The sequence below is a fragment of the Oryctolagus cuniculus genome, chromosome 1 (assembly GCF_964237555.1).
Source record: "Oryctolagus cuniculus chromosome 1, mOryCun1.1, whole genome shotgun sequence".
NCBI classification, from domain to species: Eukaryota; Metazoa; Chordata; class Mammalia; order Lagomorpha; family Leporidae; genus Oryctolagus; species Oryctolagus cuniculus.
In genome coordinates, this window is record NC_091432.1 from 220,861,171 (window position 1) to 220,888,102 (window position 26,932).

Genomic DNA, 26,932 nt, shown 5'->3' on the forward strand with positions numbered 1-26,932 from the left:
TTAATTGTGATAATGCATGTAAAGCAAAAGTTGGAACACTATCACATTCTGTGCATACTCAAAAATAAACATCAGGTATTATGATTATTTCTAAATCAGACATCAGTACAGCATTAGAAACAAGATGCAATCCAGTATCTTCTTATTCCTGGATTGCAAAGGTATAAACACTGTTGCAATGGAAAAATTAATAGCCAAACTGTTACTATGTACTCACTATGTGCCAGTATGGATGTTAGGCACTCTCCTCTCTTTCCCATAACCCTGTGAGATTTGAATGGTTAGTTTTTTTCACAGGTCAGAAAACTGAGGCTCAGAGACATGAAAGACATTGCTTAAGGTAATACCATCAGGAAGCAAGAGGAGAGAGAAACTAAATGCCCAGGCAGTTCTGAATTCCAAGCCTCTGCTTTCTTCTCTACACCACACCAGCTGCACAGCTAGGACTGCAACTGCTCAGAGTCACTGAAGCTGGAGCAGAGGATTAGAGATGATCATCCCATCCCTGTTTTCCTGGCCAGGGTTCACTGAGTACATCTCTGACACATTAACAGCCACATGATGCACCCTCTGGGACGACAGAGACGCTCTAGGCAGGACTTAACAAGCCCAAACAGCATGCTGTTTCCACCCCGGGAACAAGGGTTGCAGCAGATCCCAGTGGCTGAACAGGAGCTGCTGCTTTTCCTGCATGGGCAGGTAGAAGATTTGTGCTGAGAAAGAGGGATGGGGGGGATGGGACTGCCAAACCCTGGCCTCCACACTTCTTGGAGACTTGTCTGGATGAAAACAATGGAACATCCAGCACAGTCAGAGCCATGGGCTGGGGAAGTCTGGCCCCAGAGCTGCCTTTCCATGATCCATGTAGCATCAGGCAAGTGAAACCCACTGGCTCTCAGATTTCTCATCTGAAATGGAAAGATAAATACCAGCCCTCCTGAATGCTATTTTGCACAGTTGCTTGGAGGAGGGAAAAGCAAGCACTCTTTTGTTTTTGCTGGAATGTCTGTGGCTATAAAGATAAGGACAGAATCTTAGACACAGAGAGGCCAGAACACCAGGCCAAACCCCACCAATATACATGAGGGATTCTGGACAAGTTCTAGTCTGTCATGGACCTCAGTTTATCCATCTGTGAAAAAGAAAGTTATAATAAATCATCACATCTCAAATTTTTCAATTGAAATAAAAATCAAATGTTCTTATATGCCATGATCCTTTATTCAAGGGCTTGATGTATCTACATGAGATGTATTAGCGTAACTCTCTTTTTTACAGATGACAAACACAAAGCAGAGAAGGGTTGAGGAATTTGCCCAGAATGACCCAGAGAGTTAGGAAGCAGAGGGACTTCACACTGTGCTGCCAGGCTTCAGACTCCTTAGAAACTCCTCATCTCCCTCCAGCTACACGGTACAGTTTCCTTGGAGGTATGTTCCACCTCAGAGAGGCTCGGCTTCCCCCAATGGATATCTTAGGGTTCAGGGTCTCCTGGAAATAACTATGTACCCCGTGGGTAGGATAGGATGCAAAAGATCCAGATTATGGAATCCTGAAAAGGGGAAGGAAGTGGTAGAGAACAGATAGTCACTCAAGGGCAGGGCATACGTCAGTTTCAGTGTTTTCTACTCTGCCAGCCAAATCCTGAATTAAGGGAATTTTAGAACATCTAGGTGCTAATGACTTATTCTTCCCAAGCTGAGCTTGCTGAGGGGAACTTATGATCCTGGAGACACAGTTTCTGATTTAGTGTAACTAACTCTGGGATTGGCAGCAAAAGGCACATTTCAGGCTCATTTATAATTAAGATAATACTACCTAGGCTATTGGGTTACAGGAAAGATGTATGCACATAAAAGCTGTGCCACTATGAAAAAAACAGCTACTAAATATTAATCAAAACTGAGCCTCATTCTCAAACACTAGAAGAACTCAAGCAGCCGCAACCTCCCTGCCCTTCCCAGCATCAGGTGGTGCCCCGTGCCCCAAACCCCATGAGGAACTCAGCAAACACCCACAGATACTTCTTACCAATTTGCACCCCAAAGTCAGCATGCAGGCAACCGCTTGTTTGACATGTGGCTGCATCGTTTGCTAAATATATACATGGAAAAAGTCTACCACACTCATTCCATGAATAACACAAAGGCTTTGATTTGTTCTCCACGTGATTAGCATGCATTTGGTCCAAAATTAACGAACGCTGCTCTCTTGCCGGAGTATGTGTGTTTTTCCAAAAAGAAAAAATAAAATATCTTCTAAGTTCTTAACTCAGCCCTAATCAGAACATCTAATGTGCAATGGTAGTTGAAGAAAGGCAAGGAAAAGCTACTAACACCAAATGTTGATTCCCTTGTAGAATCTCAATACATATTTCTGATTATTGAATATGAGGAGGAAATGAAGTGGTGAGAGGGAAATTTACTTGGGTGAGTGACCTTCTACCAATCACCTCACCTCTCAGCTGTGACTTTCCCATAAATATTTGGGGACACCATTGACAACTCCCAAGCAGTTGGCAGAGCTGTGCTAAAGGAGGAAAAGAGAAAATAATGTAACAACGGCTTTGAGGACAATAGAGCCTTTTGGGGATGTCAAGTGTTGCTATTACCAGATCTCTTCCTAAGCCCATTAGACTCTGTACTTTACATACTGGATTCATTTTCTGGTTTTTTTGTTTTTTTGTTTTTGTATCTACTGTGCAAAGCCATTAATTATAGCTTTCTAAAGAAACCATTAATATGAACCTACATCCCTTTTAGATGACCACTCAATTGATTTTCATTCCAATAACCTTCTCAGAAGAGGAAGAAGACTCAGAGAGTTCTATATTGTGGGGTCAACAGAGCTGGAAGTCCTCTTCACCTCCATGTGCTCATAATATCTTCATCTCTAATGTGGAGGTGACATGTCAGAATTCATACATTCCTGGCAAGAGTACAATGATGTAACTTTCAAAAACATACTCAGCACAGTCCTTGGCACATGGTAGATACTTAATAAATTCTGAAATTGAAAGTCAACAGGCTACACAGAACACAGTACAGGTCTTGTAGCCACACAAATATGGGTTCAAATACCCAAGAGCAGCTTAGTCTCTTACTAGCTATGACCTTGGTAAGTTTCCTTTTCCTCTCCCATGGTATGCATGGCTATCAGGTGAAGGCAGTGGAGGGACTTCTATACACAGCTGCACTGGGTACATCCAACTCATCTCCAGAGGACTCCCTGCAGTTTTTGTGAGGTTTAAAGTATCTGACACATTAACAGCACTTGGAAAAGGGCAGCCCGTTCTGGTTTTATTCCAATTTTGTTTGTTCAGTCATTCTCGGAAAGGCCAGTTGTATTTTGGAGCACTGAACCTCAGCCCTTGGCAAAGCAGGCCAAGCACGTGACAGATGTTAAACAGCTATTCCCAGAGATGTCAGCCAAAAGGCCAAGGAGTTGGAGACCCTTCATTTTGCTTTCTGAAGTGCAATTAGTTTGTCACAGCTGACAGATGATGGAGAGGTATGCATCAGTCTAGGTGACACCACAGATCTATCTGACCTTCTGTTTATCATTCTAACCTCTTGTATTCTGCCAGCACGTTCTCTCCATCTGTTGACAATCTCCCACTTCCCTCCATCTTCCACCTGGCTCCTCCCAGCCCCAGTCACATTCTCCGCACACTCACCATCACGGAAATGTGAAGGATGTGCATCTGCTCCTCGACAATCTCCGACGGCTCCTGGAGCGTGGGGGCGGTGGCTCGGGCCAACTGCCCAGAGCTGCTCAGGGACACGTGGAAGTACAAGGTGCCATTCTCCAGCCACTGCTGTCTCCAGTGCACCAGCGAGATGTCCGCCGCTGTGCCAGACATCTCTGTAAGATAAGACCCAAGGTGCTCGGTGAGCTGCATGCCTACCTTCAGGGCTCCGAAGGGGAGTTGAAATCGCAAAGCACCTATGCTGTGATAGACACCCTTCCTTCCCTCAAGTCGAAGAACCAGGGATCCTCACTTCTTTTCATAGGTGAGTAAAATGTAGCTAATTTTCACCCCAAGTAATGGAGTGGCAGAGGTAGGACCTGAAGCCAGGTGTCCCCAGTGCCCTTTAATGTAACATCATGTACAATAAGGTATTCATTTTACAACAGCAGTGGAATGAATCTAAGCAAAAGCATGACTGCACTTCCTATTCCTATGAAACTGGAAGATGATGAAACGAAGAAATCTGGGAGGGGAATAGGATTTCAGAGACACAAGTTTCCACAAATGAAGCTGGAAGTACTTATTGCAGAACCACAGAGCTAGAAAGTTCCAAGACAGCTTCCGGCTCAGCCAGCGTACCTCAGGATCATCCTGCATGGGAAGGAGCTTGACGAGTGGGCTGTTCTGAGCCTATTTCTCTTGCTTTAATGACAGATGCTTCAGATTTTGTAGCATATAAAACACAATCCCAAGTAAGAGAATATTGGCACAAAGGTTTCCACGGTTTTAAAATACTTAAAAAGCCCCAATCCATTGTTCTCCTATAAATAGAGAGAAGTTAGGACTTTATAGTCAAGTTCCTAAGGCTTGCCTCTGTAGATAATTTTTAGATTATCATCTGAAGGGAAGGCACTGTGGCTTGCGATGCATGCATCCCATATTGCTATGCCAGTGCAAATATTGGTTACTCTGCTTCTGATCCAGCTTCTTGCTAATGCTTCATGATGGATTATGTGCTTGGGCCCCCATCACCCAGATGGAGTTTGGGGCTTCTTGCTTTAGCCTGGCCCAGCCCTGGCTATGTCAGCATTTGGTGAGTAGGCCAGAGAATGGAAGATCTGTCCCTTTTTCTGTCATTGTGCCTTTCAAGTAGATGAAACAAATACTCAAAACATTATCATTTAAAAAGTACATCTTTTCAATATTATCACAAAAACATGGACTCTTTGTATTTAAGAAGGGTGGTGGCAAAAGTACCAATGGCATCACTACACTTAGATCAATCTTTCACAGTGCCTCCCCTCTAATAAAAGAGTATGTTGCTTTGGGATGAGCATTTGACAAGGCAGTTAAATGCAGTTGGGATGCTCACATCTCATTTCAGAGTTCCTGAGTTTAAGACCTGGTACCACTCCTACTGCTGACTCCAACTTCCTGCTGATACACACTGCAAGAGACAGAAGATGAAAGCTAACGTAGTTGGGTGTCTGCTACCCATATAGTAGAGGTAGACCAGGCTCCTGGCTTCAGCCTGGCCTAGCCCCTGATGTTGCATGCATTTAAGAAGTGAACCAGCAAGTGAGAAATTCTCTCTCCCTGTCCCTCCCTTTTTCCCCCTCCTTCAAACAAATATTTAAAAAAAAATGTCTTAGGACAAGGTTTTCAGTGCATCTTATGAATCAAAGGGGAAGGAGTTGGGTTATTAAACAATGATAAAATCTGCACTCAAGTGAATTTCCATATAAGACATGTAGTCTTAATGGTGTCCATTAACAAAGTAGCCTTTATCATGTCTGAAGCTTGGAACTTTACACTTCCTTCCTGGGACACAGAGCTGGAGATGGCATTCCTATAGTCCCTAAGACCTTGTGTGTATTGACACATGCACTTGAGGAAAATTGATAGACAAGCTGGACTTCTCCTTACCCAATCAGCTCCCCTCAAGTCCACTGAAGCCCCATCACATCTGGTGACAATGAAGGGAAAAAAGTCACCTTGAAGAAATGAGGTGATATCTGCTCACCAAATTCTAGTAAATTATTCTTGTATCATCCATTCCCAATAAACTCTAACTCCTTGAAGTTCACAAGCAAAAACCCTCAGGGGAAAAGCATCAGGCATTTAACACACACTAAGAAAAACATTAACTATGAATTTTTAAGTTAGTTATTGATTCATCATCATTATCATTATTATTAACAGGAACAGATCTAATTTGCCCTTCAACAGTTCTGGAAACAGCCTTGAGACACCTTTGACTGCTTGCTTTCTGCCCCCTCATCCAGTGCATCAAGAAATGCTTCAAAAGCCACCTTCTCAGCTCCTCTACTTTGGCCACCTGAGCCAAGGCCCCGTCCTCTCCTGCTGGTTTTACTGCCAGGGCTTCTTAACTCAGCTGTCGCCTTTCATCATTGCCTCTTCTGTCTATTCTAAACCAGAAGCCAAAGCAATCCTGGCACTGTGCAAGTTATCTCACAGCACGAAACTCTCCCCTCTAAATGCCCCAGGGATTCTCACATCATTTCAAGTAAGAAGTAAAGTGACCAGAACATGGTGAGTTATGAATCCCAATGATTCCATGCTAAGGCTTTCACTGTGGCTTGAAGAGTTGAACAGGTCTGGAGACCATCACAAGAGTTCATTAACTCTTTTTTTGAAGATTTATTTATTCATTTGAAATTCAGAATTTTAGAAAGAAAAAGGAGAGGGAGAGGGAGAGGGAGAGGGAGAGGGAGAGGGAGAGGGAGAGGGAGAGGGAGAGAGAGACAGAGAAGAAAGAAAGAAAGAAAGAAAGAAAGAAAGAAAGAAAGAAAGAAAGAAAGAAAGAAAGAAAGAAAGAAAGAAAGAAAGAAAATCGATCTTCCATCCACTGTTTCACTCCCTAACTGGCCAGAATAACTAAGGCTGTCCCAGGCTGAAGCCCAGAGCCAGGAGCTCCCTCTGGGTCTCCTACAGGGGTACAGGGGCCCAAAGACTTGGACCATCTTCTGCTGCTTTCCTAAGCACATTAGCAGAAAGCTGGATTGGAAGCAGAGCATCCAGGACTCAAAACATGCCCATATGGGATGCCAGTTCTGCAGCTCATGGCTTAATCCACTAGGCCACAGTGTCCACCCCATCAACTCTTATAGCATGGGTGCCAAAGTCCCTGGGCGGGCGGGGGGGGGGGGGGGGGGGTTGGATCTATTCCCAGCACCTCTTCTTTCTCTTGAGCTAGGGTGATCTGCTCTTCCATAAGCCCTACTTCCAGCATGAGCACATGAACCTGTAAAAGAATCTTCTCTGGCATCTATCCATCTGGGCCAAGGCAAGGTTGAAATATGGTAAATGGCCTCACTCAGCAGTTCCCGAGGTTCCTTCCCAGTGCATCAAGGCCCAGGGAGCCCAGGGATGAGAGTCACCATTGGAAACAGTGGCACCTAATTCAGCAGCTGAAGAGAGAGGGTCCATGTGCTGCTGGCTGGGCAGGAGTCCCTGGAAGGGCACCAGAAGAAAGCTCCAAGGCAGGCCACATCTGGCTGACACAGCCTGGGATAGATGGAAGCAGAGAGAGCAGAGGGATATCTGTGGAAATCTGAGCTCCTTTCTCCTGGAGCCCTTATCAGCCTGTGTCTGAAATGATACCATGAAAAGGTTTTCCCTTCCCATGCTCAGGAGTGAAACAGAGGCATCAGAAAGGTCACTGACTTGCTCAAGGTCACTGGTGAATTTGCACTTAGCCGGACCCAGTGGATTTCCAGTCCATGCAATTTCTACTATGCCAGTTGCACTTACAATGACTCCTTTTCCTTGACAAAATTAGCCCATGAACCAAAAACTAGATTGAGCTCTTTGTTTGCTGCGGCGATGAGTGCACAGTCAGCAGACAGTGAACGTTAAATGATAATAACAGTGTGTGAAACACAGTAAATATTGAATCACAGAGAATAGCTCTGGACTTACTCTATTACAAAGAAAAAGAACTGCTGTTGAGGCAGAGGGCCCAAGACCTCAAAGAGAAAACTGCTTTTGTAGAAGCAGAAACCCTTGATCATTCATTCACTCACTGTGGTACACATTCATTAACTTATTCATGCATGTGTTTTTTCATTCAACATACTTTATCAAAGACATACTCAATTCCAGGAAGACATGAAGTAAAGTGAGCACACCACTGCCTTAACAAAGCTCAAGGTCCTCCAACAGTAGAAGCTATTTCCTGCCCACTGCCCCACACCCCACCATTTTAAGCCCCCCACCCCATACACATGCACACACTGCATTCACCGTGCCTGGGAAACTGCAACGTGTGCACTCTCTTCTCATGACAACTTCATCACAAGCTCTAACACTGTAGGACTCACAACTGTTCCTTGAACAGGCCAGCTTCCCTCTTGTCTCAGGGTATAAGTACTTTCTGCCCAGTATTCCTGGAGCTCTCCTCCCAGAGCTTGCAAAGCTGGCTGCTACTCAGTGTTTGGCTCTCAGTTCAAACAACAGCAGTGTAGAGAGGCTAAGCCTGGACACTCAAGTTAGAGTACTCCTCTCCACACACAACCAATCTCTATTACACCCCTCACAAAAACTTTCCATAGTACTTATCACTATTGGAAATTTCTCTTATGTACTTACTTGAACCTTTAGTTTATTATCAGCCTCTCCAGGGAAGCAGAGACCTCACATGTCTTATTTCCTGTCATCTCACATCTCTGGAAAATGCTTGGCACATAATAGGTGCTCAATAAATAATTATGGAATTGCTATAATGCATGTATATACAGGCACAGGTACTTACACATATCCTGAATAAGACGGTTGAAGTCATAAAAAGGAGAATTCAAGGAGTGTTAGGTCTCATCAGAAAAATAAAGAAAAAAGAAGTAAAGACCTACTGGGGAGTCGGAGGTGAGAAAAGTCCCTCCTAGCTTGCAGACCAAGAACTATATAAATGTGGTACCCTGAACACTGCAGAGGATGAACCCACTGATGCTCCCCAGAGAGCAGAAGGAGGCAGTGATCGGCTGAGCATCTTAGGCAGGAGGCCGCAGGTACATGTGCAAGTACAGAGGAATGTCAGGCTGGAAGCACAGGTCAGGCTTGGCATTAAGAGCTTTGAATGCTTGTAATACTATGTATATCTTACTCAGCATGTAGTAGGGAATCAGCAGAGTACACTTGATCAGAGAGCCAGTCCTGCGTCCATTAAAAACGGGTCAAAGAAATAGTAGCATGACCAAAACTAGCTCTTGAAATCCCTGCTGATTGATTTTCCAATTGCATTTTCTCTTTTCTCTTCCCCTAGTCCTTCCATATAAACATTTCATTGAAGTCTTCAAGTCATATTACAATCAAACTTAAAGCAAAAGGGGGACTAAACGCATTTGGTTGGGAACCAAGACGATTCCCATAAAGGCAGATTATGCTGACATGATGAATATAAAATGAAACAGCAGATATTAAAGTGGGAGAATTGGTACGCCATGCCTTGCGGCGGTAGGCTGACTCCAGTGCCTGCCTCCCTCCCACTCGAGAGAGCTTGGCTTTATATTGGAATCATAAAGAAACACAGGGATTGCCTTTTCACCTTTCTCTGTTCTCCCCCCCGCCGTGGGCTGCAAATCCTGAAATATTCAACAGGCTCAAATCCCCTCAACCACCCAGTGAAAGCCAAGCAAGAGGATCAGCCTTCATCTGTAATTCTGGGTAGACAACCATCCTGCCTCAGCAGCCACGGGTGCCTTTCAGGCTCCTGGCAAAGAAATAAAAAAATCCCGAAGGCAAGTTGTGCTTTTAATTGGCTTGTTCTTCCTAATCTATGGCATTCATTGTATTTTTATTTAGTTCCTGAAGGTCATTATGAAAATAAGCAGCTCTTCTGATCACCAACCATCTTGGTAACATCTCCCAAGTGACTAAGTAACCCGCCTTCAGATTCCACAGCACCAGCTGACCCTCTAGCAGATTATGCACAGAAACCCAAAGAGAGCTTCCAATGAGTTTGTAAATGGTGTTTGCCTTGCCGGTATGAGATGAACTCACTGTACAGGCAGGAAAGGTTGGGAGCAGCAGTGAGGTTGACTTCTACCACCCTGGCCCTAGCTGCTCCTGCATTCATGGGCATGCATCACGGAGCAGGTGCTGTTGAATGGGCCTGGCAAATGATCTCAAATATATATCCCCTTTTAAATCACTACAAGTGTTAATTAATGCAAACTTTGCCATCTCTTTTGCAAGTGGTTCTGCGGAAGTCAAGCTCATCAGAAAAGACGTGACACACTCAGTGAGAACGTGAGAAGTGGTTAATGAAGGGGTCATCTGCAAACGCTTGGACAAAAGGAAGGAAAAGCAGTAATGGGTGATCAAGTACCTCAAGCTCAGCAGCAGTGAGGAACTGTCACCACCTAGACCTGCAGGACAAAGCAGCAGTTGGAGAGGGGGTTGCAAATCTTGAAAGATCCACACCTGTAGGGAAGAGCTACCATACGGCTGCCAGGTAGGAGCTGCAGCCTTCAGCAGAATAACCCAGCCACTGCTCATGAATGGCTCTACGAAAGGCACAAAGAAGCAATCTGCCTCAGCGCACTCTCCTTCCAGGTATCTCACATGAGCTGACTTCCACTGAAAACCCAATGGTACTTTAGTGAAGCAAATCCTGAAGGTCAGCCTTGAATGGAGTACGTGAGGATGGAAGAGGGTGCAGAGTGGCTCTCAGGAGCGAATGGAGAATGTCCAGTGAGGCCCTCACCTGGAAACCCACATCCAGACTCCCTTCCTTACAGCCAGCCAGCCAGCAGATGGCTACCAGGATGTCATTTCTAACATAATTCTGACTATGTCATTCCTTTGCTCAAACTCCTCCAGTTATTCCCAACATCCCTCGGGATGGAGCCTTAATTTCATGAGCTGGCACCTACATTCCCCCCACCACACCCCAGTCTTATTTCTTTTTCATTCCTTTTTTTGTTCTCACATAAATCTGACCAGGTATTTATATAATTTACCACATACACTATACTACACCCCAATGCAACTTTTCAAAAATGCTTTCTCTGAGTCCCCATCCAACCCCACTCCCTGCTGTCACAACTCTGTTTCTGCAAAGAGGAAACACTCCATGCTGTGTAAGAGTCCAGGAGGAGAGACCAATACTTGCCTTTGAATCTTAGCTCCCCTGTGTTCAATCTGTGTTTCTTTGGACAAATATTATCTTTGTGTCTCAGTTCCCCCATCTACCAATGAGGACAATAATAGCTCACACCTCATAGAGTTGCTTTTAGATACTACACTTGATCTTATTTTTTTTCTTTTTTATTTTTTTATTTTTGACAGGCAGAGTAGACAGTGAGAGAGAGAGAGAAAGGTCTTCTTTTTCGCTATTGGTTCACCCTCCAGTGGCCGCCGTGGCCAGTGCACTGCAGCCGGTGCATCGTGCTGATTCGAAGCCAGGAGCCAGGTGCTTCTCCTGATCTCCCATACGGGTGCAGGACCCAAGGACTTGGGCCATCCTCCACTGCACTCCCGGGCCAAAGCAGAGGGCCGGTGCCACAAGGTGGAGGATTAGCCTATTGAGCCTTGGCGCAGGCCAGATACTACACTTGATCTTAGCCAAAAGGCAAAGAAGCAAATAGTTACTTTTAGAACTAAATAAAACAAATTCTTAGGATGGTCTTGATACTTAAGCATTCTAAAGTTACCCATAGCATCAAGTTTTACCCCTGTGTATATACACACATGTATATGGTCTCTTTATACAGTTAATTTCCTTACTGGATAGAAGGAATATATTACAGTCATTTGTACAGCCTAGTGCCTGGCGCAGTGACGAGTGACAGAACAGGGGCTCTGACAATGTTTTATAAGTTGAGCTCAGTCACACCCATACCTAAATACAGATGGATGTCCCCAGAAGACAGAGAGAAAAAATGGCAACTCAGTCAGTGATGGTTTGATTTCCATACAGCAACTCTACTGAAATTTATCTAACATCTGGCCCAACTTTAGGCACTTGAGAATGCAAACGAAGAAAAAGAGAATTTTAACTTGGAAGGAAGTTACGTTTTCATGAAGAGAAAGAGCCTATTTATATAGAAAATAGACTTCTTATGATTCAGGAAAGAAACACAAGGGAACATCAAGAATGGTCCTCATGAAATGGTAGGATCAGAGGTGATGTTAATCATGCTGTGATTCATGTTTCTCTACATTTTCTGCATTGACTGTAAATTACTCTGTAGCAGATATAAATTCACATTCACTTCAAAGATTCATTTAGTCAACCAACCTTTTCTGAAATCTGTCATTGAGGGACTCTGTCCCCGGGAGCTCAGTCCAAGGGGCTGAGAAAGGCATGCTATAAATAACTGCAAATCAAAGTAGGGAGCTTAGAGGAGAGGAGATGACATCTGGCTGGATCCAAAATGTTTTCATGGAGGAATCTTAAAGGATGGGCAAGATTTCAACAAACGCCATGTGCCACAGGCACTCAGATGAAGAAATGGCACAAAGGCAAAAGGGTTGCAATGCACAAAGAGGGGGGAGGAAGCTGGTACAAACAGCAGAGCTTCATCATTATACAGGAAACAGAGACTTGAGGGAAAATAAAGGGCTAATCATCTCTTGCCCATGGACTACCTCCTACCAAAAAAAGTAAGAACCAGGTCCCACTTGAGGCTGCTGTATGCAATCAAGTCAGGTCCAGGTTCAGAGGTTAATGAAGCACTCTACAAGCCATGAATTACAATGACAGGATGAATTGTTTGATGGGTGGGTGGGTGAGTGACTGATGTATCTCTATCTTTCTGACCTAATATAATGGTCTCAGTTAGTGAAAAGAGCACTGAACTTTTATTACATGGTTAAATTTATGTGATTCCTCTACTAACTGACTGGTTTACCTGAGGACAGATCAGAGCACCTCTATGATTTTATTTGTAAAATGGGGGTCACAACCTGCCCTTCTTATATCACATATAATGTAGAATTAAGAGAAAATCAGGCATATAAAATCTGCAAGGTTCTGCAGTTAGTCTCAAAAGCAAATGCCATAGTTACCATCATCACTCAAGAAGATACTCACTATAAAGTACATCTAAAATGTGCCTGGCACAGTGCTAGGTCCTGAAGATAGTCTGGTGGAAGAGACACATTTTCATGCCCTATTAGACTTTCTAGTTTATATCTGATTTTCTTCACTCCACATAAGTAGCAGCATGCCCCCTTGTTTCAGTTCTTTCATTCATCCACCCAGGGAATCATTCATTCATAATAGAAGATTGTGTCTACCTAGATCACTGTATCCTCAGTATTTAGCATGCAAGAGGCACTCAGTACCTATATGTTGAAAAACTGTATCACTCAGTGAACACTTCCTGAGTTTCCTGTCCTCAAGAAAATCACCATCTACAAAGCAGAAAAGGGAAAATCAATGAAGTTGATGACGGTGTGGTAGCGGCCACAAAAGAGGATGCAAAGCATATAAGGAAAACACTGCATGAGGTCAGTGGATGCTCCTTGTGGATCAGCGGTGTGGACAAGGCAAGCAAGCAGAGTCTACAGCCTGGACATTTCAGAATTCTCAGAGATCCTCACGGCAGGCCAGGTTCTACGTCTGCAGGACAATGCCAGTAGTGCACTGGGTTTGGGGGCAGGGAGGTGACTTGGGGACACAGAAGGTAGAGAGGTGGTAGGGGCTATGTCACAGTCAAGGTTCTGCAGCAGCAGTTAAAGAAAAGTGTCCCAGGAGTCCCTCAGACCCCACCTTCCTCACCCCCAGCTGTCAGCACTCATCTCTGCCTCTGACTCCAGTTGCCCATTTCCACCTCCTTTGGGAACTGCATCTTTTATACCAAGCTGTTTTCCCAAGCCACACAGCAGAGATAAATAATACAGTTATATCCAGTTAAATAAGGGATGGGAAAGAAGAATTAAGAGATATTGGCAAGGGAGAAAAGCACATCGTTTGAGATTAGATTTGAAAGTAGATGGAGGGCTGATGGAATTGATTCTCATTACTCCTCGTTATTCTCTCTCAAATCATCTTCCTCCCTCCTCCTTGCTGTGTGCTTTTCTGTGTGGTCTTGCTTTGCCTTTGAGCTTTGCTATGCCTCTTAGATTGTTTGTCTGGGTGTTCATGAGTTTGCTAATTCATATATTCATATTATCTTTTTCCCTCTCTCTCTCCTTCCCAAAAGTGAGGTTTTCTTCCATTCTTCCTTCCCCACAATAAAAAGAGGATATTCAATGAACAGGGCCAGGCACTAACATTTGCCACTACCTACTTATATGCTTTGCCTCCCTGCATTGCCTCATTTAGACCCAAAGGAAACCCACACACATAATAGGTAAGGCAGATAGAAACATGTTTTTCAGCTGATATGTCTGAGATTCCAAAAAGGGAGTAGATCCTCCCAAGATCTTTCATCCTGGAAGTCACAGAACATGAAGTTAAGCCCTAGTTTCCTAAGTCCAAATCAGTGTTCTCACCAATATGCAATCCAGGCTGGAAAAAAATGGAATTTCTACCATTGGGTAAGGTGATCAAGGGACAAGTTCATGCTGGGGGTGTGATATGATGGGCACCAGCACAGGAACTCCTCCAGGTCACTCAGATGCTCTGCATACACATGGCATCACTACCAAGCCACTGCTAGGTGCTAAGGGTTGCTCCCTCTGCAAATATCACCTGGGAGAGAGGTAGAAGCATCATTCTGCCTTATAGTTGGTGACATGGACAGGGAGTGGGTTTTTTTTTTTAAGATTTATTTTATTTATTTGAAAGACAGAGTTACAAAGAGAGGTAGAGACAGAGAGGTCTTCCATCATCTGGTTCACTCCCCCAGATGGCCGCAATGGCCTGAGCTGCACTGATCCAAAGCCAGGAGCCAGGAGCTTCTTCCAGGTTCCCCACACAGGTGCAGGGGCCCAAGGACTTGGGCCATCCTCCACTGCTATCCCAGGCCATAGCAGAAAGCTGGATTGGAAGAGTAGCAGCCAGGACTAGAACTGGCTTGCATATGGGATGCTGGAGCTTCAGGCCAGGGCTTTAACCCACTGTGCCACAGTGCTGGCCCCAGGGAGTGGGTTTTTAAGAGCGCTGTGTTCCCTCCCATATGTCATTGGATTGACCTTAATGAGGTACCTCTGACTAGGAATGTCCAGTTACATCCATCTCCTATATTACGTCTCTGAACCTCACTTGCCTCGTGTGGGAAAATGGGAATCATACAGCCTGTCTCTAAGGACTCATGTGAGAGTTAAAGGAGAGAGCATGTTTGAAGAAGTGTAGGACAGCATTATCCTATGGATAGTCATGTCAGTTTTGTCTTCTCGGTTTTCTCTTTCTTCTTACCACTGTCAAGGCAAAAAAGGCTCACGTTGCTTTGTTGACAATGGGGGTATGTGTGACAACATAGATATCAAGGAAAAAGAGTCAAAGGTCACGACATAAACTCCCTAACACTTGGAAATTCTCTGAGTCCATGACTGAGTCCATGACTCAGTCCTCAATGGTCCCCCACTCTTTTTAAAGTCAACCCTAGGACAACAACCTAGACTCACAAAGACCACAGAAGAAAACAATGTAAGGGGATGGGGATTCATGATCTTGTCAATGTTTTGCTGAGATGAATAATGAGGACCAGAGAAGAGCATCAACTTGCCTTAAGTCACACAGGCTCTTGACCCAGCATTCTGTCTCTCTGTCAGGAACAGCAGCACCTCCCTGACTCCTGAAGCTGACACAGAAGCACAGAGGGCAAGTGGTGATAAAATCACTTAACAATGCCCAGGCTTGAGCTGCCCCTCCATATGACCCTGCTGATGGTCTTACTGGTCAATCCCCAACCCCTCACCCCTGCCCAGGGGATTAGCTTCTGAGTGTCACAGGCATGAGCCCAACATCAGAGGCAGGAAGCTGTGATAAAGCAGGGGACTTTATCACCGTGCAGTGTGGAAGGTGAAGGAGAGACAATGAAGCCTGTAGAAACTAGTAGCCAAAGACTAGGAGAGTGGGCACCTGTTGCTGACTCCATTGGCTACTTGCAGAAAGCAGAGAGGCTGGATGTGGATAAATAGCTTTCCATGAAGAACTTTTCCCTGGTTCAGTCTGTACCCTAAATCCATTGCCTATAGAAACCATGTCATACAGTCCAACTTCCCCAAACCGCATCCCTACCACCCAGTGCTTGTTCCCACTGTATCACCTACCTGGAATGCCCTGGTCTCTTCTGCATATAGTGATGCTACTGACCCTCTGCAACCTCACTTAAGTGACCAGCCCTAAACACCCTTTCCATCCATGAGCTCCAAACTCCCCTGGAAGAGCTCCACTCCTTTCACTGATTCACTAATCTCACTCACCCCTAATTCTCATTGCCTTTGCTGGGTCTTAAGATTCTTCTGGGTAAGGAATCACTGTTAACCTCCTCTGTCTTTCTTTGGGGAACTGAGCATTTTTCAAAACAGTGGGAGCTTGATCAATATAGGCTGACACAAAATAAAACAGAAGCCCAAGTCAAGAGGACGATATGGTGAGATGCCCAATTCCAATTTTCATAAACAGGAATACTGAGGTACGGAGGACAGAAAAGTTACTTAGACTGAAACCAGACATACAAAGGGCCAGGTGAAAGGCCCTCTACCTAGGCAAATCCAGTTCCATTCATCCCCTATATTCACCCTACTTCTACTTTATAGCTCCCTATAGCATCTATCAAAACAGCAAAAATCTGGATCAAATGGCATTTGATATGGCCTGAGCATGACAAGACAGCACTCCTGTGCCTTGCCAATCTCCCTCCATCCTTGCTCTCCTGCCTTTATGCTCACAGTCTGTGCTCCTGGTCACATTATTTTCTCCATCTAGGCTCTTTTTATTCTTGTTATGTCTGCCTAGCTCATAATCTTCATAAGTAAACTATAAGTATACCATAGAAACAGTCAAAAACTGCACCTCCTCCTTACACCTGAACCATGGCATTTGACATTGCACATTCTTCTCTCAAGAGGAGAGTGTTTCTCCTCCCTTGGTATCTGAGTGGGCTGCAAGATTTCCTTTGGCCAATGAGACAAATGGCAAAAATGACAGATGCAGAGACTTGAAAAGTGTTTATGTGCCAGGGCTTGTCCTTCCTTGCTGCTCTTGGGAGCCCTGAAGGTGCTCTGTGAAGACGTCTGGGCTAGCTTGCTGCGTGATAAGACAAAGCCTGCTGCTCTCCACCAGGCGTGTGACAGAGGCCATCTGGGTCATCCAGCGGTCAGCACACCTGAAGCCAGCCAACCTCTGGACACTGAGATCAGCCGAGACCACTAGAAGTACTTCCCAGCTGAGCTCAGCTTAAATTGCCAGCCCTTATAAACATGAGCTAAAATACTGACCAGAGTCACTAAATTCTGGGGTTTTTGTTATGCAGCAGTATCTAACTGCAACAATTCAGATGTCTGCTCCTTAATGAAGCCTGGCTCCACTCCAGGCTGGATTGGGTGTCCTTTTACTGCTCTGCTGATCACGCTCCACAGTAATCATTGCTTTAGTTATTTCACACCTCACCTACCCCCAGGTCCCCAAGCCTCCAAGCTTCTTACAACTAAAGGCCTCATCGCCCTCACCACCTGCCTCCGCCTCAACACTTAACTCAGAGCCAGAGCTCAATAGCCATGTGCAGCACAGAATAAACTGAGATTGAAAAGGTCCCCTAACCAGGATCCTCCCATATTTTCCTCAGCCTCCCCACCTAATCAAAGTCTTCGTGGCCCTGATTTGAGGGAGTGAGTGGGTATTGATTGGCTCCAACTACACTGCTTCAGGAGCATAATCTGCTTCTCTATTCCCTAAATAAGCTCCATGCCTGCTCAGTTTGTTCATAGCAGCCTTGATTGTAATTCAGCCTCTACTCCATTATCCTTATTTATAACGCAGGGCTGGAGCACAGAGCCCTGGGGCCGTCAGCAGAATGATTGCAAGACCCTTTTGACTTGCAATTCCATACCATTCAGTCCAATTTAGATCCGCCACAGACAGTGCCCTGTGGCAGGGAAGGGACAATCAGAGGATACCAGGCTGAGGGTGCGGAGAAGGGAATGACCTTTTTGAATTTCTCACTGCATCAGAGCAGAATGAGATTCAGGCTATTCAATGTTCTGCCCCTACTAGGTCAGTCCGTGCCTGACAGACAGCAAATGACACCTTTCTGGACAGGGTCAGGAATAACAAATCCTGTGACCAGTGCTGGGACACCTTGTTTTTTAAGATTGATTCATTTATTTTGAAAGTCAGAGTTAAAAAGAGAGAAGCCTTCCATCCTCTGGTTCACTCCTCAAATGCTGACAACAGTTAAGGGTAGGCCGAGACAAAGCCAGGCACCAGGAGCTTCATCCAGGTCTCCCATACGAGTGAAGGGACTCAAGGACTTGGGCCATTTGCTGCTGCTCTCCCAGAAACATTAGCCTGGAGCTGGATCAGAACTGGAGCATCTGGGACTCAAACCAGAGCCCATATGAGACATCAGTTTTGCAGGTGGCGGCTTAACCTGTTAACACCACAATGCTGGCCCTGACACTTTAAAAAAACAAAAACAAACAAACAAAAAAAAAACACAAAAAACTATGTATTTGAAAGGCAGAGACAGAGACATAGACATAGAGAAAGTTTTAACATCCACTGGTTCACTCCCAAATGCCTACAGCAGCCAGTGCTGGGCCAGGCCAAAGTCAGAAGCACAGGAATTCAGTCTGGGTCTCCCAACTGGGTAGTACAGACTCAAGCACTTGTGCCATCACCTGCTGCCTCCCACAGTCTGCATTAGTAGGAAGCTAGAATGGAGAGTGGAGGAGGAACTCAAACCCATGTACCCCATTACAGGATGTGGTTGTCCCTTTCAAGAGGGGACTTCATCACTGTGCTAAGCATGTCGCCTGGATGAAGCCTTATTATCTTTAAATGCCAGACTCTTCTCCCCAGGTGCAATTACAGAACACTGTTCCCACAATGCCCAGCCTGCACTGAGAAAAGATGACTCTGATGCTCCTTCTGTGGCCATACTGAAGCATTTGCATCCCCGGGCCTGAGTCATCTCACCTGTCAGCTGGGGGAGTGACTTCTCTCCTGACTTCTCCAGCAGGTCACTGGAAGAAGTAAATGGAAAACTTTGACTATAGTGTTCTCTGGGCAGATGGTATGGCTATGATGAATACCAGCCAACCTGTTGGAAAGATGTCTGGAAAACTGAAGCCAAAGAGCTCAACAGGAAAGGCTGAAAACCCTTCACTTTTTGTTAAAAACACCCCTTGCCTTCTTTTTCTTGAAAAAAAAAAAAAAAAAAAAAAAAAAAACCACAACTCTAGCTCCCCAATCCAGCATGGGGTCCAAGCCTGGTATCTGAAACCTACCACCTCGGTTTTCACCTCTGGTGCTCTAATAGTAGAGTAACCTTGAAGAAATCACTTCACAAAATCTCCCTTTCATTGCACACACTGGAGTTGGGAGCCAGGAAGGCAGGACCTGACTGTCTTATGCTTCCCTGTGTCCCAGTGTCTACTGCATTGCCAGGTATCACATAGTTTTTCAATCTGAAACTAACAGACTAACGTTTATTAAGTGCTGACTATCTGCAAGGCTCTATCCCCAGCTGTGTGCACATATTCCCTCCTTTCCCCCTCCTGACATTCCTATGGCTGGATAAGAACTGATCCATAAGTGTCGAATGCACGGGATCAGTCTGTGTTCAGTAATGTTAGCAACAATGAATGCTGCTCCTGCTACTCTCTGTTCAGTACCGCACAAGTAACTGCACTTACTCCAGTCAATATAGATGTGTGGGCTCACTTATTCTGAAGCACCAGGATTTTTTTTTCTGCATTGTAAAATTCCTGGAGAATAGGAGTCACATCAGACCGGTGTCTTCTTCAGGGCACTGGGGTCATATCATGGAATACCCTCAGAGATAGAACCTGAGGAATCATAAAGTCCAGCTGGTCATACTTCCCCCACCACACCCACCTTGTTCCCTAAACAGTGTCAACTCAGCAAATGGGTCTGAGGCTTCTGTTGCCCAAGCTCTTTGCTGGGCTCACCTGAGCCCCATTTCCCTGAGACTCAGCTTCCCACTGAGTGTAGATAAAATAGAAAGGACTAGGGGTTTCTTCACACCACGTAGTAATTCATAGGGACAGTGGGAATCCAGCCTCATGCACCCGAGGACAGACTGTCTATATGCTAAGTAGATGCCTCTCTCTGCCACTGCTGGCTCTGTTCCCTGGGAAAGGCACCTCCCTTTCAGAACCTCACTTTTTTCATCTATAAAATGGGAGAAAGCATGGCCTCTTCACGGGCTGTTCAGAGGACTTACGAGAGATGGTGCTTTCAGCCTATTCCCTGCCTTTATGGAAAGTGTGCTGTGCTGTGCTATCAGTGAACAGAGAGCGGCACGGCTTCCACTCCACAGTTTACACAGTGAATCTCGTCTACTTGTGTTGGATCTATCACATCTCTGTGGCACAATGGGAACTGGGAGAAGAGGGGCCCACTCACATAGTGTCCCATCCACTCACCCCATGCACTTCCATTACAGGCTTTTCATCTCTTCTGAATGTTTCCCTTCAAGGGCCACTTGATGTTATAACTTCTACTATCATAACCCAATTCCTGTCCACAATGTGATATGGAATACACTGACGAGAACTACATTGCCAAAAGTCAGGAGGAATGCCCTTACCATGGGATGGTATGCCCATCACAGAGGGAACCAGGTTCTTTACTGGCATTGGGAGGAGGACCAAGTCAGATAAATCACCTGTAAGAGTCATCAGGCCAGGTGAATCACAGGTACATAGGAAGTGGTGCTTGCACAATCTAAAAACACTTGCAAATGTGCTTAACCGAGTAAGTACACATTTGTGTGTCAGTTCACCACAGCATAAATGTGCTCACACCTAGTCACAGGTACTTCCTCATGAACGGATGCACCCATGCACGGCCAGGAAAGCATTCATATCTCCCTGTATACACAGACACACACGATCACGGGCGGCCACTTTCTCCCCCCACACAAATGCACATACTGATATGTTCTGTATGAACAGAGAATCCAGTGCAACAGGATATGAGGTTTTGTATGTAGACTTATACATACATTCTACCAAATGTCTCTCTTCCTTACTTGCATCACATGCATCCCCTGGTTTACACAGGGTGGAACACACAGCACCCATAGGCATATGAGGGGCTCACATACTGTGTTTGCCTGGATTCACCATCCATACATATTATGTCACGCATGCTCTGTATTGAATGCTCAGACCAACATGTTTGCATTAGTTCTTCACACACATCTACCTATGGCCACCTTCATAGCACACACACACATGTATGTTGCTCAGGCCTACCAACAAGGTACCCTTAACCCAAGTATACACCCAAGCCCTCATTTGTGTCCTCGTGTACAAAGACACATAAGAGGCATCAGGAAATGGCCTTGTGAGCCTGGAATATCTCTGTATCTGTCTTCCTGGAGGCCTCATTTTGTACTCAAGGAGAAACACAAAATCCTCTCCCACAGTCTCCTGAAAACCTATTTCCTCTTTTCTAATATGACTGACAGGTCATCATGGAGCAAAGAAGAGCTGAGCAGTCTCTGTTCCAGACCTGTCCATCTACTTAATCCTTTCTGATTTTGTTATGTGAAAATTTCCCCACCTATTCGCTATGTCATCTGCTCAACTTGGTGTCCTTGAAAGAGACAGACTGACAACAGCAGAGTGAGGCCCACTTATGCCAAGCCCCAGGCAGCCCAGGGACATTCCCACAGGGCTCTGCTTTCCACACACAGTGCAGGAAGCCTCGGCAGGAAGTCACAGCCAGTGTTCTGAATGCTGAGGCTAGAAAAGCCAAAGCAGAAAAATGTACATTCATGCTCGCATGCTTGTCTAATAGGCAGACACTGTGCTCAGCCCCACCAGACACTGCAATTCAGTTAAAACCAAGGACATTCTCAAAAGAGGGATAAGAAGGCGCACTGTATGGAGAAGAAACTGAGTGCCTAGAGGTGAAGACACTAGGCTAACGCACTGACCACAGTCAGTAAGGAGCAGAAGTGATATCTGAACCCAGGTCTGTTTCTCTCCAAGCACTTTCAAAACTCAGGGGACTGTAGACACAGCCTGGTAGCTGTGTGCTCCTGCCCAGCCTCTAGAGACCCCTCAGTTCAAGTGTACCTTCAGGAGTTGCACTGTAGAGGCATTCTCCAAACCTGAACAAGGGACAAGGGCACGAGGAACCAGGAAGGTTGGGTGAACACAGGAGGAAAGAAAGAATGGGACAATGGTGGGAAGAAGAAAGCTAGAGAAGGAAGGAAACAATTTTAAGGGGCAGCACCACTCATCATCCTTCCTTCCTTCCTTCCTTTCATCCATCCATCCATCCACCTGTACGTGTATCGGTCGGTCCTTCCTTCCTTCCTTCCTTCCTTCCTTCCTTCCTTCCTTCCTTCCTTCCTTCCTTCCTTCCTTCCCTATAACATGCATTGAGCCTGTTCTCTGTGCTGGACTTCACAGGGGATGCCAGAGGTGCTAAGGGGATAAAAAGGGCAGGATCTCCATCCAAAGAATGCTAGACTAGTGCAGCATACTCCTGCTTTATTAAGCCACTGAAAGCTTAGTTGAATGTTTTAAAATATTTTCACATTTTCCAAACTAATGAGGAAAACCAGTTGGAAAAAGACCTCTAAGTTACCCCATCTCCTGTCATAAGTCTAATCACAATGATCACTATTAATTATCCATCATGCCTTTAAGACAGATTTTCCAAAAAAATCCTCACAACTACCTTTCAAGACAATTATTATAGCATGTTGTATATCTACAAATTTATGCATGGGTGTATATATGTGCATTTGTATGTGTGTATGCACACATACACACACGTATTTAGCTTAGAAACGTGAAGACACTGAAGAACACGCAGAATCTCAGAGGCACAGGCAACATTCAGATCCCGGTAACATAACTCCCAGTTTCTTACCCTAAGGCATTCCTCTCACTGCCCTGCCTGCCACTGGCTGCATTAATTGACTAATTCCCACAAGATTGGGTATTTAACATAAGACAGCCAAGATGGATGGGCCCCAAGAGACAACGCAGGGATAGCAAAACTGAGGTTGGAAGAGGAGAGGCTTGGCCAATGTCTGAAGACTTTGACCCAACCTTCTGACCCTAAGATCAATTAACACTCTTTTCAGAATGTGCTGTGCCGCAGGCCACACATTTTCACAAGAAAAAAACCCTCAAATTAGTTTGCTGACCCAGAAGACAGAAAGGCAGGTGTAGCACAGCATTGGTTCCAGGCTCTTCTCTAAGTGTTGAAGGGACAGCAATCCTTCCCTCCCCAGAGCAATAGGATTAACGACCTTGTTTTTACACAGAAGCCAATGGATGCAGAGGAGGAACGAGATTTGCCTATAAAGAAGTGGGGTGGCCCACCTCAACCAAGCCCAGTGTCCTTTCCCATAGGATCCACTTTGGACATCAACGGGTATAAGTGAGTGTAGAGGATTAGAAGACCACGAGGTAGATCACCAGACTGCAGTTCCCAGGGGCATCACTCATCAGTTCTGAGATCTCTGACTGGGAAGGGCTGGCTTCACGGGTATACCACTTGGGGCCCAGCATTTAGAAAGACCCCATACTTAAGACTCTGTTGTCCCCACCTTGAAATTGTTAACAAGAAGCCCTGCATTTTCATCATGTGCTAGAAAATGCAGATTATGTAGCTGGTCCTATCTTTGATACTTTTTCTTTCTGGAACCCAGTTTCTCAACTTTGAAATGAGGTTAACAATGGTATAATTTGCCTGGATGATAGCCGATGCTGTCTTTACCCTGTCCACATCTTCCTGGGTGCTCATGTTCCCCACTCAGGACAGTAGAGCTCTCTTCTATGAGAATCCGCAGTCCCAGCCTGGAGACTATGCTATTCTTTGTGCAGGGCAGGCCAGAAATGCCAGCAGTTTTAAGACCTCCACCCATCCCCCACCTCTCAACCAGATGTAGCCCCTGGCCAATGGACCAGTGGGAGAAGGAGAGGAAATGTGCCAGCTTGGATAATCCAAGGTATATTACACACTATCTCCCACAGCTCTCGGGTGACACATAGCCCCAGTTGTCCACAGTAGCCCCCTACTTAATTATACTCCCCTCACTGGCTCCTCTCACTGCCTGCCTCTCTTCCCCTACAAGGGTTTCCTAGGACTATCTCCCAAATAAAGTACTAGCACTCACCTCCTCATCTCCGGGTCGGTTTCTGGAGGACTGTTTCAAGCTGAATGGAGATAATGCATGCAAAGTGCTTAATACAGCATCAGGCGTAGATGCAAGCCCTCAATAAATGGTAGGCTTATGAAAAAAAAAAAAAGCCACTTTACGAGAAGACATGAGGAAGACAACGGAACATTTATAATTGATTTCTAAATTTATCCTCCTAATGAAATCATCTCCGGCAGGCCCTGCTCATGACCAGTCAAGGATGCTGTTCAGGGCCCCACTTCCCACCAGAGGCACATGCCAGTCACTACGGCTCCGGGGGCCGAGCCCAAAGTGAAAGCTTAGAGAATTGCCATCCACTCCCTTCTAAACTTTGCAGCAGGTGGTAAGCACAAACCACCCAGAAGCTCAGCTTTGGCCTCTGGATCACATCTACCAGTTTGCTTCACAGATACAGAAGGGGAGGGACAGAATTATGCTTAAAGTCAACTAGGTCATACAGGCAAGTCCAGAAGGAAAAATCAGGCAGCCTGTTACCTGTTCTAATGAACATTGTTACTTACTAATTGATTCATTTTTTACAAATTGCTTTTCACAGATAGTGAAGCTGCACAAAAGCAAAGATTTTTGCCTGGTGGTTCACTGCTCTTCCTCTGGAGCCTAAAACAGTGTCTAGTGTATGGTGAGCATCCATAAATATGTATTATATGAATAAATGCCCTTTCCATTACACCCATGGTACATCCTTATTGAAATTTCATCTGTCCAAGGGAAAGTCATTCCAAAGGGCTTCACACACCAAGCTGGTGAGGACCAGAAAAGCACAGTTACAAGAGGTGGTGGTACCAGGCACCAGAGTGAGCCCCTGTTCCACTTATCAACCCCTAAGGCACTACAGGCCAGTTATTGTCCTTCTGTCTCCCTATTTTTAAATAGGGCCTTCCCTCATATTTATTAAGGACATATACCACATGCAATACTGGAATCCCAGGGTATGCACTTAGCACATATCAGCTATTATTAAGATAGAAAGAGGGGCCAGCACTGTGGTACAGCGGTTTAAAGCCCTGGCCTGAAGCACCAGCATCCCATATGGGCGCCAGTTCTAGTCCCGGCTGCTCCTCTTCCGATCCAGCTCTCTTCTGTGGCCTGGGAAAGAAGTAGAAGATGGCCCAAGTCCTTGGGCCCCTGCACCCACGTGAGATACCCAGAAGAAGCTCCTGGCTCCTGGCTTCGGATCAGCACAGCTCTGGCCATTGCAGCCATCTGGGGAGTGAACCAGTAGATGGAAGACCTCTCTCTGTGTGTCTCTGCCTCTCTGTAACTCTTTCAAATAAATGAAATAAGTCTTTAAAAAAAAAAAAAAAAGATAGGACTGGGGGCTGGCGCCATGGCTCACTTGGTTAATCCTCTGCCTGCAGCGCCGGCATCCCACATGGACACCAGGTTCTAATCCCCATTGCTCCTCTTCCAGTCCAGCTCTCTGCTGTGGCCTGGGAAGGCAATGTAGGATGGCCCAAGTACTTGGGCCCCTGTACCCGCATGGGAGACCAGGAAGAAGCACCTGGCTCCTGGCTTCGGATAGGCACAGCGCCGGCCAGAGTGGCCATTTGGGGAGTGATCCAACAGAAGGAAGACCTTTCTCTCTGTCTCTCTCTCTCTCACTGTCTATAACTCTATCTGTCAAAAAAAAAAAAAAAAAAGATAGAAATACCCATTTGCTCCCTAATACTTCACTTTTGCTGCTAATACACTAAGGAATTTTCTCCCCCAAGTATGGGAAAAATGCATTAATACTGGTATGGAAGCTAACTACAGATAGGCCGTTTTGATCAAAATGATAAACCAGCAAATCACAAGAAGAAAGTTCTGTCCTCTCTGGTCTCTTTCAGCCCTGTGGCTAACCACAAGAAGCAAGGTCAGTTATGTGCTACCTTGTCTTCAACAACCCATGGAGAGCTGGCCTCAGGTTCAAAGCCCAGTTGGCTGCTAGCAACAGCTGGCTAGAATGGAGTGGCCTTGCTTTGCTTTCATTGTTCTTCTGTTAAATAGCGACCTTCTAATTTTAGTAAATGATGCTAGTTTCCCATTTATCATTATGATATGAAAGCCTTCATATTTAATACATATAGTTCTTTAGAAGAAGAACAAATATAAAGAAAGAAAAATCAGACATTACCAAACTGATGAGAACGGCCCTGAAAAAGCCAAGGTTTGGACTCCCTGTTCTAGTGTTGGTCCCTAAGTCCCTCTGGAAAAAGGACTTGGGGTCCAAGGCTCCCTATCTGCTCTGACACTCACTTATGCTCTGTGACTTTGTATAAACCCATTCTGCCCCCTGGGCCTCAGTCCTCTGATTCTAAAATGAAGGGCTCAGAACCCAAGACTTCTTAAGGCCTTTCCACCTTTAAAATGTGCTGAATCTTTTCAGGATGCCAACAAACTGTAACAAACCCGTGAAAATGCATCCAGGCCACGTGGCTGCCCCTGCCTGTCTTCATGACATCTCACTCCCAGATGAAAGTTTGCAAACTCTGTAAGCTTGTTGACACCCATTTGTTTATTAACACTTTTTACTTTGCTTCCCCTCTCCCTACTTAACTCCTGACAAAGGAAATAAAGCCAGAATTAAAGAATCCATGTTTAGAAGCCTCACTCATCATAGCATGCAGGGTGTTGGTTCTCAACACTGGGGTGTTGATCTCAACCTTCGCTCCTTACCACCTGCACTCAAGTCCCCTTTGCTGTGCTTTGATGGGAAGAGCCTTGGGGAGTGCGTATACATGGCTATGACAGGGTCTCAGCAGATGAGATTTGGACTTTAGTCTTGATTTGGATCTCCAGTTTGGATTTTCTCATGTTTACTGAAATCAGGCCCTAAAGTAGCCTGTGGGCTAAGAGGTCCAAGAAACAGGGAGGGATCAGACAAGGTCTGTCCCTGTCACACTGAGACCTCGGGCTGGTCCGGTGGACATTCAGCTCATCAAGTATACTAGAAGATGCCACGAGAAGT

At 45.3% G+C, this 26,932-nt stretch overlaps 1 protein-coding gene and 1 pseudogene across 7 annotated transcripts in view; both read right to left on the minus strand.

Moving 5' to 3' along the window:
- Positions 1-26,932, minus strand: part of ASTN2 (astrotactin 2) — a 1,032,549-nt gene that overhangs the window by 887,624 nt on the left and 117,993 nt on the right. For all 7 annotated transcript variants that reach the window (XM_070066427.1, XM_070066421.1, XM_070066416.1 and 4 more), the window contains exon 2: positions 3,677-3,864. In XM_070066427.1, coding sequence (XP_069922528.1) covers positions 3,677-3,864 — 188 coding nt within the window. The remainder of the gene's footprint in view (positions 1-3,676; positions 3,865-26,932) is intronic.
- On the minus strand, positions 11,215-11,295 carry LOC127484924 (U2 spliceosomal RNA; annotated as a pseudogene).